At 47.9% G+C, this 15382-nt stretch overlaps 1 protein-coding gene across 5 annotated transcripts in view; it reads right to left on the bottom strand.

Moving 5' to 3' along the window:
• Nucleotides 1–1333: 1333 nt before the first annotated feature.
• LOC125450339 (Fc receptor-like protein 3) overlaps nt 1334–15382 on the bottom strand; it is a 34182-nt gene continuing 20133 nt past the window's right edge. For all 5 annotated transcript variants that reach the window (XM_059641954.1, XM_059641956.1, XM_059641952.1 and 2 more), the window contains 3 exons: nt 12368–12670; nt 11460–11561; nt 1334–3970 (listed from right to left, as the gene is read on the bottom strand). In XM_059641954.1, the coding sequence (XP_059497937.1) occupies nt 3957–3970; nt 11460–11561; nt 12368–12670 (419 nt within the window). In that variant the 3' untranslated portion in view covers nt 1334–3956. The remainder of the gene's footprint in view (nt 3971–11459; nt 11562–12367; nt 12671–15382) is intronic.

Below are 15382 nucleotides of genomic sequence, written 5' to 3' on the forward strand. Positions count from 1 at the left end.
TGCAGATGCTGGAGAATCTGAGATAACAACGTGTGGAGCTGGATGAACACAGCAGCCAACCAGCATCAGACGAGCAGGAAGACTGATGTTTCGGGCCCAGACCCTTCTTCAGCAATGCTTAAGATTCTTGCTGCATTGACCCCCATCACCAAACCCCAACCTGTCCACTCTTCTCAGGGTTTTCGAAATTGCATTGAGATCATCTCTTGATCTCCCAGATCCGGATGATATTGAGTGCCCAAACTCCCTTCCCAGCTCACTGCCTCATTGTGAAAAATGTGCGCAATCACACACTCTCTCTCTCACAGACTCACACACACACACGCTCATGCGTGTAGATTCACACGCATAGTCAGACTCTCACACACACTCACACCAGCCTTCCCCTCACTCTATGCTGCACCTCCCATTTCCTCTCAGTCTCACCCCCACTCCACCCGCCTTGACTTACCCCCACCCCCACAATTCAGTCCCTTTTCTCGCTATTCTCCCTCTCACGCACCGCACACACACAAAGACACGCACACACTTACATGGTCACATATTCACACACAGTCTGACAGACACATACACACTGGATCAATTTTTCCGCACGTCCTTCACAGGTGCGTGCGCACACACGCGGGCTGACACACAGTCACACCAGCTTGCATTCACACAAACACATGATTGCTCAAACAAATTCATTCACAAAATTACATTGAATATCACACACCCACACACACTCAGAACTGTCATAAACTCTCTCACATTCCCTTACACATTCACATGCAATCACAGTTTATGCTCACACTCTTGTACAAGCTCACATTATCTCACACACAATTTCCAACAAATTCACACTCACCCACATACAGCCTCTTAAACTCTAATTCTCACAGAAAAACACATTCACAACACACTCTTGCTCTCTCTCTCGCACACACACACTCTCACACACTGTCACACACATTCACGCACAGTCACACAAAACATCCTACGCGCACATTTAATCTCACAAACCATCTCAGACGCTCATTGACATAAACTTTCCTCAAACATTTTCTCTCACACATACTCCTTCCCTTACCCTCTACCCCTCCCTATCACGATATCTCACCATCCATCCTGCACCCTCTCCCCTCCCTCCCCACCCACACATGAGCGACGGATGGAAGGGGCGATGCTGGTGACCCTGGGGAGACTGCGGGCTGACGTGTTGGCTCACTGCACCTTGCATCACCTTCCCATCCCTGAGAGTAATCCCCAAGTTCGGTCTCTGATACCCGCCTCACATTGGATCACCGGGGGCTCCAGCAACACACCTTGATTTTTAAAAAAAGAAATCCACCAATTTGTTGTGTGTTACAATTTTATTCATCACCAAAGGCAGAATTGTTGTGTACAAAAGCAAATATCATCAAGAAATTACATTTACAATAACACAGCGATAGATTAAACCCGTCCCAATGTACACCATCCATGAACAATACTTTCCATTGCTTCATAAATACTGGGCCCATTGTGTTTTCATTTAGTTTTCCATCTCAACACAGGGTTCAGAGGGAGGGGGAGTTGTGAAGGAGGATGCAGAGATGCTTCCATGCTATTGGGTTAAGTTGAGTGAGTGGGCAAATGCACGGCTGATGCAGTTTGATGTGGATTGATGTGAGGCTACCACTTTGGGAGAAATAAGAAAACAGGAATGCAGATTATTATCGAAATGGTGATGGATCGGGAAAGCAGCACGGAGGACAGGAGTTGGAACATCATGTTGTGGCTGTACAAGGCATTGAAAAGGATATTCTTGTCGCATTGTGTACAGTTCTGGTCATGTTGCTACAGGAAGGATGTTATTCAACTGGAAAGGGTGAAAAATATGAACATAACCATGTTGTCAGGAATGGAGAGTTTGGGCTATAAGGATAGGCTGTTTTTTATTCCAGAGCATCAGAGGCTGAGGGGTGACCCTTTGAAGGTTTTAAAAATCATGAGGGACATAGATAAGGTGAAAGCCAAGGTCTTTAACCCCAGGGTTGGAGAGTCCAAAAGTAGAGGGCATAGGTTTAAGGTGAGAAGGGAAAGATTTAGAAGGGGCCTGAGGGGCAAATCTTTCGCACAGATAGTGGTGGGGATATGGAATGAGCTGTCAGGGGAAGTGGCGGAGGTGGGTAAAATTATAAATATTTTTAAGAAATTTTGGCAGATACATGGATAGGAAAGGTTGGAAGGGATATGGTTCAAACACAGGTAAACAGGGCTGGGTCAGTTTAGGAAACCAGGTTGGCATGGACGAGTTAGGCCGAAGAGTCACAGAGCACAGAAATAGCCCCTATGACTCTATGATGAGGGGCACAAATGCTGTCTTTACCAGCAATGCCCCACATCCTTCGCCTGAACGAGGGGTCATCGTGATTAAAAAACAGCAATAAGCCAGTCACCATCCTTACTGGCTCGAATGTGAACAATTCATCAGCACAGTCCTGCTGTTCCATTCAAAGGTACCTGGTACCTATTGACCAGAACATTTGGCCCTCACGCTGGTGTTGTCCCTGATGGTGCTCACCAGTTTGCAGTCGGACCTGCGCTGCTCCTTTCTTGGTGGCCAGCAATTGTCAGATCCAGACGGCGTCGATGTTAAAATCTTAACATCTTCTACCAAGCCTGTACTTACATCAACCCAAACCCTTTTGTGCTGCAGCGAGAGTGTCTGTATGTCGGGACTAAAAAGCCGACATTTTTTAATTCATGGGATGAGGGCATTGCTGGCCAGGCCAACATTTGTTGCCCATCCTTAGCTGTCCAGGGGGCTGATAAAAGTCAACCACTTTGCTGTGGGTCTGGAGTCACATGAAGGCCAGGCCAGGTAAGGATAGCAGTTTCCTTCCCTGAACCACGTGAGTGAACCAGATGGGGTTTTCCAACAATTGATTCACAGTCACCATCAGACTCTCAGATTCAGGATTTTGATGAATTTAAATTCCACAATCTGTGTTGCAGGATTTGAACCCGGGTCCCCAGTACATCACTGGAACATCTGGATTAACAGTTCCGCGATAATCCCATGAGGCCATCGCTTCCCCATTCAAAGGTCAAGCCTGCCACTCTGGAGGTGTGTGATCCCCCATCCTGACAATGTGGCGTTTCCAAAATACCTGCAGCGGAGAGAAACCCCCTATGTTCCCGTTCCCACAATGGGTTTTGGAATCTCAGAAAGCCGAGTTGAAGTGTCCAGCAGGGGTTTTGGTTCTTTGGGAGATCTCGTCTTTTCCGTATAGACTCTGTTTCATCCATGCCTTTTCTATCCAGTTTGTTCAGTGGCTTGCAGCTCAGTGTGTGTTCCTTCTGTGGGGCCAGAAGTTGCTCCTTCCAACCCCACGCCCCAGGTCTCTTTCGCCCTGGAATGTAAACATTGAAATTGGCTGGTTTCTCCTTTTATATATCTCCCAACTGTCAGATCCTTCTGGCAATTCCTGTTCAAAGTTGGTCAGAATAGGGGAGATTCCTGTTCCATGCGCACAAGGTGGCAGATGATGTCTTCCTCCCCTTAAACATGGACCAACTGAAAAGCTCAATCCTCAGACATGTACATGAGAGGGAAGGAGAGGCAGGTATTAAATTTCTAAAGACCACCAGCTGCTGAAATAGTTTTGAATTTACAAAACTAACGGCCTGCAATGTCCAGAACAGACCAACAGATGCAACAACATGAAATTAGCTTCACAATGAGTGGAGCAGAACAATGTGTGAAACATGGTTTCCATCGCAAAGTTCACAAGTTTGCGATCTGTACACAGGAGTTACATTGTACCTCTTCACCAGACAGTCTATAAAAATCGAATGACCCGCCTCTCATCTGTCTTCTTCTTTCTTACTTGTGTGGAATATTCTCATAAACATTTCCATCCGCTCCATCTTCTTCCTCTGAGAGCTCGCTGAGTTTCAGTGTGGCGTATGTGATACAGGAATCATTGGGGTCAGGCTTGGCGTCCTGCAATTGGAATGATATTGGAATGGAATTGGAATTGAGTGGGAGCAGGAAGGTGAAGAGGTGGGAGAGGCCATTTGTAGGTAAAGGTAGGAGTGGATATCAGTGGGAAACAGGAATCAACAACAGGAAGTTCAGTGCCACAAGTTAGGAATCTGGGTCGTGCAATGGTAATCTCCCTACCTCTGAGCCAGGAGGCTGGGGTTCAAGTCCCACCTGTGCCTGAGGTGTGCCATACAGATGATAAAAGTGGGAAGGTGATGTCAGAGCTGTACAGGGTTTTGCTGAGGCTGCAGCTGGAGCACTGTGTGCAGTTCCAGTCTCCACACTATAGTAAGGATGTAATTGCACTGGGGGGGGTGCAGAGGGATATTCACCAAGATATTGCCTGGGTCAGAACATTTCACCAGTGAAGTGAGGCTGGACAGGCTCAGGTCGATGCTTGGAGCAGAAAAGGCTGAAAGGGCTTTTGATTTGTTTCCATTCACTCATGGGACATTGGCATTGCTGGCTGGGCCCAGCATTTGTTGCCCTGTCCCTAGCTGCCCTCTTGAGAAGGTTGTATTGAGCCGCCTTCTTGAGCTGCTACAGCCCCATGTCCTGTAGGTCGACTCACAATGCGCTTCAGGAGGGAACTCCAGGATTTTCACCCAGTGACACTGAAAGAACAGCCAATGTATTTCCAAGTTGGGATGGTGAGCGGCTTGGAGGGGAACACACAAGGGGTGGTGTAGCCATGTATCCGCTGCCCGTGTCCTTCTGGATGGATGTGGCTGTGGGTTAGGAAGGTGCCGTCTGGGGATCTTTGGGAAATTTCTGTTGTGTATCTTGTAGATGGTACATACTGTAGCTACCAATTGGGTGTGAATGACAATGAACTGGCAACTATTTAATGTCACGGTCAGTGATGTTTTAATTCTGTACAGGAGTAACTGGAACACCAACACCAGTAATGCCACAAGTTTGAAACTCACTTATCCCCAGGCACTGGAAGTGGAATGTGAAACAGTGGGTGACCTACTCCATTGATAAAGCATTGTTGGATATTTCCCACTGTGTTTAAAGGCAGGCACAAAGCTAGGGGGGAGGGGAGCTGTGAAGCAGGCTACAGAGATGCTTCAGAGATAATGGGAACTGCAGATGCTGGAGATTCCAAGATAATAAAATGTGAGGCCGGACGCGTCAGCTTCTGTGCTCCTGAGATGCTGCTTGGCCTGCTGTGTTCGTCCAGCCTCACATTTTATTACAGAGATGCTTCAGTGTGATTTGGACAATTCAGTAAGTGGCAGCTAATGTAGATCAGCATGAGGTTATCCAACTGAGTGCAAAAACAGGAAGGTGGTGATGATCCAAACGGTGATGGATTGGGAGTGGGGGAGGTGCAATGAGACCTACGTGTCCCCCGTACACCAATCGCTGAAAGTGAGTATCGCAGGGGCAGCGGGTGGTGAAGGAGGCAAATGAGATGCCGGCCTTCAAGCGAGAGGGTTCGAGCCCAGGAGCCGGGATGTCTTGCTGCATCTGTGCAGGCTGAGACCAAACCCTGGAGTATTGTGTGTGCAGTTTGGGGTCTCCTTATCTGAGAAAGGATGTCCTGGCTATGGAGGGAGTGCAGTGAAGGTTTCACAGACTGATTCCTGGGATGGCAGGATGGACACATGAAGAGAGACTGGATTGGCTAGGATTATATTTACTGCAGTTTAGGTGAATAAGGGAAGAATCTCATAGAAATCTGTAAAATTCTAACAGGACTAAATATGGTAAACACAGGAAGGATGTTCCTAGTGACTGGGAGGAAGTCAAGAACCAGGGGTCACAATATAAAGGAGATGGGTAAGGACTGAGATGAGGCGAAATGTCTTCACCAAGAGATTGGGATCCTTGTGGGATTCTCTGCGACAGAACTCAGTCAGGACCAGAAAATTGAATGGGGAGAACAGGCTGGAAGGGCTGAATGGCCGACTCCTGCTCCTACTTTCTAAGGTATTTCCTGTGATCAGTCTGATATGAACCAATAGTTAATGTTTTACTGGGCGGATGTAAGGTATAAATCTACCTGCACTTCCTGTGGCAATAGCTGTGGTCTATTTAGGCTTAAAATGTAACATACCTTCTTCCCATTCGAGGAGAAACCAACACTGCTGCCTGAAAATAAAACAGACCAAGTTGAGAAGGAACTCTTTGGAGACATTGACGAATCAATTTGGACGAATTGAAGGCTGATCAACATTAAAGATGTAACTGAATCTTTCAAAAGCATAGCTGTGTTTTTATATTGGTGCAATGCTTAATAAATTGTCCTCCTCAATCAGCCCAGAAACTTCAGAAGATCGCATTTTGAAACCTCGCTCTGGCTAAAGCCTACAACTTGCATTCAGGTCAATCACACAGAGGGTCAGTTTTTTTAGGATGCAGGTCATTGCAACATCTTCAGCAGGCCGCCTTAATCTTATCAGCCTTTGCATGACTCGCCCTGTTGTTGTACATGAAAACGACAAGAGTGAACCATACAGATAACGTCCATTTGGGTTTTAGAGTCACACAACATGCAAACAGACCCTTTGGTCCATCGAGTCCATGCCAAGCATAATCCCAAACTAAAATGGTTTCATCTGCCTGCATCTGGCCCATATCCCTCCAAACCATTTCAATTCATGTACTTAAAGTGTCCACTGTCAACTTTAATGCCTTTAAAATAAATTCAACAGTTGCTCGTAAATGTAGGAATTTAGGAAAGAACACTATTTCAACTCAAGAGTTTAATACACTTAGACTCGTGTCAAACCATCTGAAGAACTAAACTAGACTCACCATATTGTAGACAAACACAGCAAGTCAGGCAGAACTCGGAGAAAAGGAGCAGTCAACACCTCAGGCACAACCCCACTTCCAGCCCCGAAGAAGGGCCATACCGGAAACGCTGACCACTGCCTCCCTCCAGACGTTGCCTGGCTTGCTGTGTTCTTCCAGCCTCCTGGTTTGTCTATCTTGGATTCCAACGTCTGCAGCTTTTTTGTCTCTATACTTATCATATTAGTTGCAATGAGAAACTCTAATTTGTTCAGTTTTGTTTCATTGAAAGTCACACACCTTAGGAAAGAAACATTGGTTATTGAGAACTTACTGTATTCCAGGATTGCTTTTTATGCAAAAATAGGAATTTGAGAATGAATGGACATCCACTCTTGGATGTTATATCTCTGCCAATGTTGTCCCTTTCAGGACAGCTTCAATAACAATGTGAACATGGTCAAAGGTAGAAGATGGAGGGTGGTTTTAGCTGTTACATGCTGATAGTTCCAGATAGCTCAGTTGGCTAGATGGCTGCTTTTTGTCATACATTACATGCCAACCCTTGCCAACAGCACGGGTACAATTCCCACACCAGCTGAGGCTACCCTGAAGGATGCTCCTTCTGAACCTCTCCCCTCTCCTGAGGCATGGTGATTCTCTAAAAGTTAAAACACCACCCGGTTCCCCTTCACTCTCTCTCTCCTATGAAAGAGCAGGCTGGTGGCCATGTAGAACATGACCATTTACTACTCATTCCCTTCAGACAAAGGCTAGAATGTGTTTGGATTCCATTGTACACAAGGCCACCTTCAGTTCAAATGTCCCTTGTGGGTGTTGACAGGTATCCGTGTGATAATTGTAAGTTCATCTTTCTGAGCAACAATATGACATGCGGTGCTTTTATTTTCTCTGTCATCTCAAATCAGCAGGTGGTAGCATTTTGCATATCCGCCTTGCGTATTATATGAGGAAAATGGAACTTGCTTTCTCTCTATCCATAGATGCTGCCAGACCTGCTGAGCTCCTCCAGAAATATTTGAATTTATTTCTGATGTCCAGCATCCACAGTTCTTAGTTTTAAGAGAAAATGATCTACATCTGCCTCAGTTAAGTGTAAAATGCATGTCCCACTGCTTATGTCACGCACAGAATGTTTCTACATGTACTAAACAGTAATTGGGAAGCGACCGCCATCCTAACACAGTCACCAACACACACGGCGATATATTTTTATTTCATTCATTCACAAGTTGTCACTGGCCAGGCCAGCATTTATTGCCCACCCCTAACTGTCTCCATTGCTGTGGGTCTGGAGTCACATGTCGGCCTGACCAGGTAAGGATTGCAGCTTCCTTCCCTAAAAAGCATTGGTAAATTCATTGGGCTTTTCCACAACAATTTCATGGTCATTAAACTCTGAATTCCAGATATTTATTGAATTCAAATTCTGTGGGAGGATTCAAACCCAGGTCCCCAGAACATTAGCCAGGGTCTTTGGATTAACAGTGAAGTGATAATATAACTAGACCATACCCCTTCTGATTGGAATAACCAGATGCGGTGCTGGATGAACACAGCAGGCCAGGCAGGGTCAGAGGAGCAGGAAAGAGGACATTTCAGGTCTGGACTCTTCTTCATTTTCTGAAACATCGGCTTTCCTGCTCCTCTGATGCTGCTCTGGCCTGCTGTGTTCATCCAGCTCCACACCTTGTTACCTCAGACTCCAGCATTAGCAGTCCCTGTTAACCCTTTCTCATTGCTCTGTGTGTCTGTTCTGAGTCGCTGACAACATACAAATCATCTCCAAATCCTTGACCCTATCTGCAGGGGAACAAAGGGTCACAGCAGATCAGATCGGGGCTTGTTTCTAATTGACTGGTTCACTGTCCATTCATTCACAAATCTGGATGTTTCTTTTGGTAGACCCTCTGTTCCCTCACACTCCTGTCACTGCCAGCACTGTGGTATTTCTCTATTTGGAACTGGCCACACACAGGCATTTCCACAGTAACTGGGATCATGATATTGTTGGAGCTGCAATGATCCTCTGTCTCTCTCTTAAACATAGCATTAAACAAACAAAATATTTACCAGACTCTGTTCTCTTTTTGGTGGTGACCACTGAATAAACTATATCCGCAGCGGTGTTTTCTACAAAGAAATAAAGTGCACATGAAAAACACACATCAATCAGAGAGCAGCGCTGTAATGGGCTAAATGACACATGCAACATCAATGCACAGATTCATGGATAGATAATAAATTTAAGAGCTGGATGGACAAATTTAATCGACTGATGGACGGATAGACAGATGGATGTTTTAAGATAGAGATAGATAGCTTCTTGATTAAAAAGGGGGATCAAGGGTGATGGGAGAAGGAAGGGGAATGAGATTGACAAACACATCAGCCTTGGTCAAGTGGCACAGCTGACCTGATGGACAGAATGGCCTAATTCTGCTCCTATATGTTAGGTCCTATAGCCTCATTTAGATAAGAAGACGCATAGATAAATAAATATGCATACAGATAATATCCTTGGTGATCATTAAGCTCACTACAACCACTATAAAGACTGCTGTACAGGAAGCTTGCTTCCCTTCATTATCACTTGCATGGAGCACTTGTGTCTCTGAGGAGCCAAGCCTTTGTACACAATCACTCGTTGTAACCAACATCAGTTGGATTTCTCAATCCCAGAGTACTGCGCCCTCAGTTTCTGACATTACTTCCGATAAAATAAGCATGTTGTGTCAGGCAAAACACCCTGAAGGAGGTCCAGTCACAAGGTATTAACAGCAACAGCCGTCTGTAAAAGACACTGGTTAAAGATAGGGGCTTATAGCTCAGCAGTAGACCCATCAGCCCATCAGGTCTGTGCTGTTCAAAAGCAACCACCTCCCTATTCTCTAATCACATTTCCCCAGCACCTGCCTCCATAGCCTTGGCATCACAAGTGCACATCTCAATCTTTCTTCAATGTGATGAGATATTCTGCCTCTCCCACCCTGACAGGCAGTGAGTTCCAAATTCCCCATCACTGACTGGATGAAAACATTTTCCTTCACATCCCCCTCTAAACCTCCTGCCCCTTACCTTCAATCCATGTCCCCAACCCCCCGGTCATTGAGTCCTTCAAGAAGGGGGAAGTGTTTCTTCCTGTCTCCCGTATGTCTGCCCCTTATCATTTTATACACCTCAAAGAAGGAGGAGTTGGAATCTTTGAGGGTGAAAGGGATTGAAGTGTCTGCAGGAGAAAGCTGGGAACTGGGGATTGAGTTGGATGGTCAGCTGTGACACTACCCAATGGGCCGGCCAATGGGCAGGCTGAATGGCCTCCTCATTTCTCTCAGAACCAGGGACTGAGTTAGGTGGTTAGCTATAATCATAATGTCTGGCAGAACAGGATAGAAGGGCTGAATGGCCTAGTACTGTTTCCTGGCTGCTGTCCTCCCCTTCAGCCTCCACAGCTCCAAGGAAAACCACCCCATTCTAGCCCAGCTGACAGCTCGGACGATTGACCAGAATCCCTACCATGTTATGGTGCACCGTCACTGTGTGGGGCTCTATAACCACACCGATTCAATGGCACTCACCAGCATTGTGTGCTGCTCCGATTACTGCATACTCCAGGTTGCTGGCTGCTGCCGCTTCACCAGAAGCTTGGGATCTATTTCCAGTAGAAAGGGGAAGGGAAGGAAGTTGTCATTTCAAACACAACGCTTTCAACACCACGCTCAGCTTCAGCAAAACAGCAAAGCTACCACGGAAATTACAAAGCCCAGTGAGACCCTGTTATTCCTCGGTCCCACGTCCCTGGTTTCCATCCAACCATGGAGCATTCTCACCCTCAAGGAGCTTCCCAATTCCCCATCGCTTTTCACTTATGTCCTTTGGAGAAGGAAATCTGCTATTCTTACCTGGTCTGGCCCATTTGTGACTCTAGAAGCTGGTTAACAAAACTGCCCTCTGGGGCAATTAAGGATGGGCAATAAAATGCTGGCCCTGTCAGTGACACGCACACCCCTGTGAATGAATAAAAGCCACCTGGGACTTTCCAGGAGTATTGTTCCCTGGTTTGTCAGGCTCATATTAAAAGGATAAGGCAATACCCAAGCTCCCTCTCTCAGTTCTTCTGCTCGTTGTCGCTCCCTGATGAAGGGGAATCAGGATAAACAATGGCAAATATAAAATGTGCAGTTTCATCCCCTTACCTCTTGGGCTGTGACACAGGTGAGGAATTGCCTGCAGGTAGAGAGATAACATTCTTAGCGTATTGGACAGTAGCTTTGTGCTGTTCCAGACAGGAGCTGCAAAGCCCTTTCTCAGTCATAAGCAGAGAGCAAACACATCAATAGATGAGAATCATCAAACCCATCTGAATGCACATTAACCAGTTGGATTTGAGGGGGCTGAATGGCCTCCTCCTGTTCCTGATTCACACGATCTTATGCCTCTCCTCTTCTCTGAGGTAACACAGAGTGGGTGTATTGGTCACATTTACCCGATCCAGGAGGCTAACTTGGTGAGTGCTCTCCCTCCGACTGTCAGGAACACGGTCCACCCCAGTTCCTGACCCAACAACTCCTTCCCCGGGTCCCCCACACCAACCCTGTCCAGCTGCAAAGGTTATATTGGGGCGTGGACGGCAATGCCATGCCCCGGGGAACAAACCCGATCCCCGTGGGAAGTTACAGACCTGTGTGCCCCCTCCGGTGGATGAACCACGCCGACGCGATCAGGCCGGCGAACAGCAGAACTGGGACGAGCGAGGCCGCGATCTCCGTGGAATAACTCCGAGCTGAAATCCAACAACATCCGGCTCACGTTAACAAACTCAGCGGGAAGTGTTACCGCATCAGCCCTGTGTGAGGCACACGATCAGCATCAGAGTGACCAACCCCTGCAGGTACGTAACTCCCTGCCACCCACGGGGGGATGGAAAACACGGAAGAATTGAGCCCATTGAGCTCCCTACATCAATCCCACTTTCCTGCACTCGGCCCCCGACAGCCTGGAATGTTATGGCACGTCGAGTTTCATTCAAGTTCTCTTTAAAGGCTGGGAGGTTTCCCACCTCAACTACCCTCCGAGCCCCCACAGCCCTGTGGGTGAGACAATCCTCAAACCCCCTCTCAACCTCCTGCCTTTCACTTTCAAATGATGCTGCCCTTGTTATTTACACTTCCACCCAGGGGAGCAGCTGCTTCCTCACCCCTACACAGCAGTCCCTGTGCCACACAGACTGGCACACCTCTATCAGTTCCCCCTCAGCATTCCCTGCTCCAAAGAAAACAGCCTGAGCTCACTGAGCCTCTCTTCATCGCTGAAATGCACCACCCCAGGGCAACGTCCTGGTGAATCTCCTCTGCACGCCCTTCTCCATAAGACTTACACTTCCAGATTTTTATTGCGCTCAAATTCTACCATCGGGTATGAGCGGGATTTGAACTGGGATCCCGGGAAAATGACCCAGGCAGCTGGATTAATAACCTCACGTCACCTTCCTAACTGAGATGGTTAATTGTTTCTGACTGGCACGGACTGGATGGAGCGAATGGCCTTTCCCTGTGCTCTGTCTGTGTCTGATCTGACTGTCACTGTTACCTCGCAGCGTGAATTCGATATAGTCGCTGGTCACGTTAAAAATGGTGCCGTCGGTTCCTGTGTTGATCGCTGCACAGTGATACCTCCCGACACTGTCTCTCCGGAATGAATGAATAACCAGCTCACCACCATCGGCAGTCACATGGGAGCTCGCACTGCCGTTCCTTAGCGGCACGTTGTCTCGGTACCAAATGAACTGGGGCTCAGTGCCTTCCCTCACCAGGCACCGGAGAACAAGGCGGTCCCCAGGCTGTATCTCAGTCCCGTTGGTGCGGGGTATCAGCACAGCATCTGAGACAGGAACTGAGGAGAAAACACACAGACTTCAAAACCATGGAGTTCGCCCATCGATTGAGGCTATCAGTGGGGACCAGTTTAATGCAAATAATTTAAAAGGGAGTGAAGCAGTTTGATGGATTTAAAATCTAATGGAGAGCTTTAATTCTCCCCAATTATCAACATTTTGGAGATTATCATTGAGAGAAAGAAAATCTAACCATCGTGCCCCCGATGATCAGTGGCGTTGCCGTTACTGCTTCCCTCAGTATTAACATCCTGGGGGTTACCATTAACAGAGAATCTAACCATTGAGCCCGTGATGTTAATGGCGCTACCATCACTGAATGCCCTCACACGGCCAACACCCTTGGGGAATGCGACCAGTGCATCATACAGCGTGGAACAGGCCCTTCGGCCCATTGCGTCTGCACTGACAATAACTATCCCTAAAGGTGCGCTAATTCCAATTTCCCACCCTGGCCCCATATCCTGAAATGTTATGGTGTGACAAGTGCTCCTCCAAATATATTTTAAACGTTTATTTTAGGTTTCTGCTCGCCACTCTCGTCCCATTTGCATGAACCTCGGAGTGAAAAAGATTTTTTTCTGTCAAATCCCCTCAGAATCTCCTGTCCCTTACACTAAATCTGTGCCCCTTCATGACTGACCTCTCAACCAAGGGGAACAGATGCTCTCCATTCACCCTGTCCACCCCCCTCATAATCTGATGCACCTCATTCATGACCCTCTGCAGCCTTCCCTGCTCTAAAGGAAACCATCCCAGCCTATCTACTCTCTCCTTACAGCTCACTTGTTCCAACCCAGGAAACAACCTGGTTCTGTACCCCGTCTTCTGTACCCCCTCCAGTGCTATCACACCCTTCCTGCAGTAAGGTGACCAGAAATGTACACAGTACTCCAGTATCTAACCATTGCCCTTGACATTCAATGGTCTGACCATCACTGAATTCCCCACTATCAACGTCCTAGAGTTTATCATTGACCAGAAACTAAATCAGACTACCCAAATAAATACTGTGACTATAGGAGCAGGTCAGAGGTTCGGAATCCGGCAGTGAGCAATTCACCTCCTGACACACCAATTCCTGCCCAACATCGACATTACACAAGTCAGTAGTGTGATGGAATACTCCCTACTTGCCTGGTTGGAGGCAGCTCCAACAACTCTTGAGAAGCTCAACACCATCCATCGAAAAAGCTACTCCCACTTGATTGCCACATCCCCAAACATCTAATCCCTACATCACTGACACACAGTTGCAGCAGTGTGTACCATCTACACACTGAAATTCACCAAAGATTCTCAGCAGCATCTTGCAACTCCACAGCCACTTCCATCCAGAAGGACAAGAGCAGCAGATATATGGGAACACCAGTACAAATTCCCCTGTGAGCTACTCAGCATCTTGAAATGGAAACATATCGGACGTTTCTTCAGTGTTACCGGGCCATAATAGAATATAGAACACAGAACAGGCCCATTCAGCCCTCGATGTTGCGCCGGCTTGTGGACTAATCTAAGTCCACCCCCCAACACTATCCCATCAATAGATAATAAAATGTGAGGCTCGATGAACACAGCAGGCCCAGCAGCATCTCAGGAGCACAAAAGCTGACGTTTCGGGCCTAGACCCTTCATCAGAGAGGGGAATGGGGTGAGGGTTCTGGAATAAATAGGGAGAGAGGGGGAGGCGGGCGGAAGATAGAGAGAAAAGAAGGCAGGTGGGGAGGAGAGTATAGGTGGGGAGGTAGGGAGGGGATAGGTCAGTCCAGGGAAGACAGACAGGTCAAGGAGGTGGGATGAGGTTAGTAGGTCGGAGATGGAGGTGCGGCTTGGGGTGGGAGGAAGGGATGGGTGAAAGGAAGAACAGATTAGGGAGGCAGAGACAGGTTGGACTGGTTTTGGGATGCAGTGGGGGGAGGGGAAGAGCTGGGCTGGTTGTGTGGTGCAGTGGGGGGAGGAGACGAACTGGGCTGGTTTAGGGATGCAGTGGGGGAGGGGGAGATTTTGAAGCTGGTGAAGTCCACATTGATACCATTGGGCTGCAGGGTTCCCAAGCGGAATTAGAGTTGCTGTTCCTGCAACCTTTGGGTGGCATCATTGTGGCACTGCAGGAGGCCCATGATGGACATGTCATCTAAAGAATGGGAGGGGGAGTGGAAATGGTTTGCGACAGGGAGGTGCAGTTGTTTGTTGCGAACTGAGCGGAGGTGTTCTGCAAAGTGGTCCCCAAGCCTCCGCTTGGTTTCCCCAATGTAGAGGATGCCACACCGGGTACACATCCGCAACACATCCCTCACACCCCGTCCCCGCCACAACCGCCCAAAGAGGATCCCCCTCGTTCTCAGACACCACCCCACCAAACTCCGGATAGAACGCATCATCCTCCGACACTTCCGCCATCTGCAATCCGACCCCACCACCCAAGACATTTTTCCATCCCCACCCTTGTCTGCTTTCCGGGGAGACCACTCTCTCCGTGACTCCCTTGTTCGCTCCACACTGTCTTCCAACCCCACCACACCCAGCACCTTCCCCTGCAACCGCAGGAAATGCTACACTTGCCCCCACACCTCCTCCCTCACCCCTACCCCAGGCCCCAAGATGACATTCCACATTAAGCAGAGGTTCACCTGCACATCTGCCAATGTGGTATACTGCATCCACTGTACCCGGTGTGGCTTCCTCTACATTGGGGAAACCAAGCGGAGGCT

Source organism: Stegostoma tigrinum, chromosome 44 (assembly GCF_030684315.1).
Source record: "Stegostoma tigrinum isolate sSteTig4 chromosome 44, sSteTig4.hap1, whole genome shotgun sequence".
Lineage (NCBI taxonomy): Eukaryota > Metazoa > Chordata > Chondrichthyes > Orectolobiformes > Stegostomatidae > Stegostoma > Stegostoma tigrinum.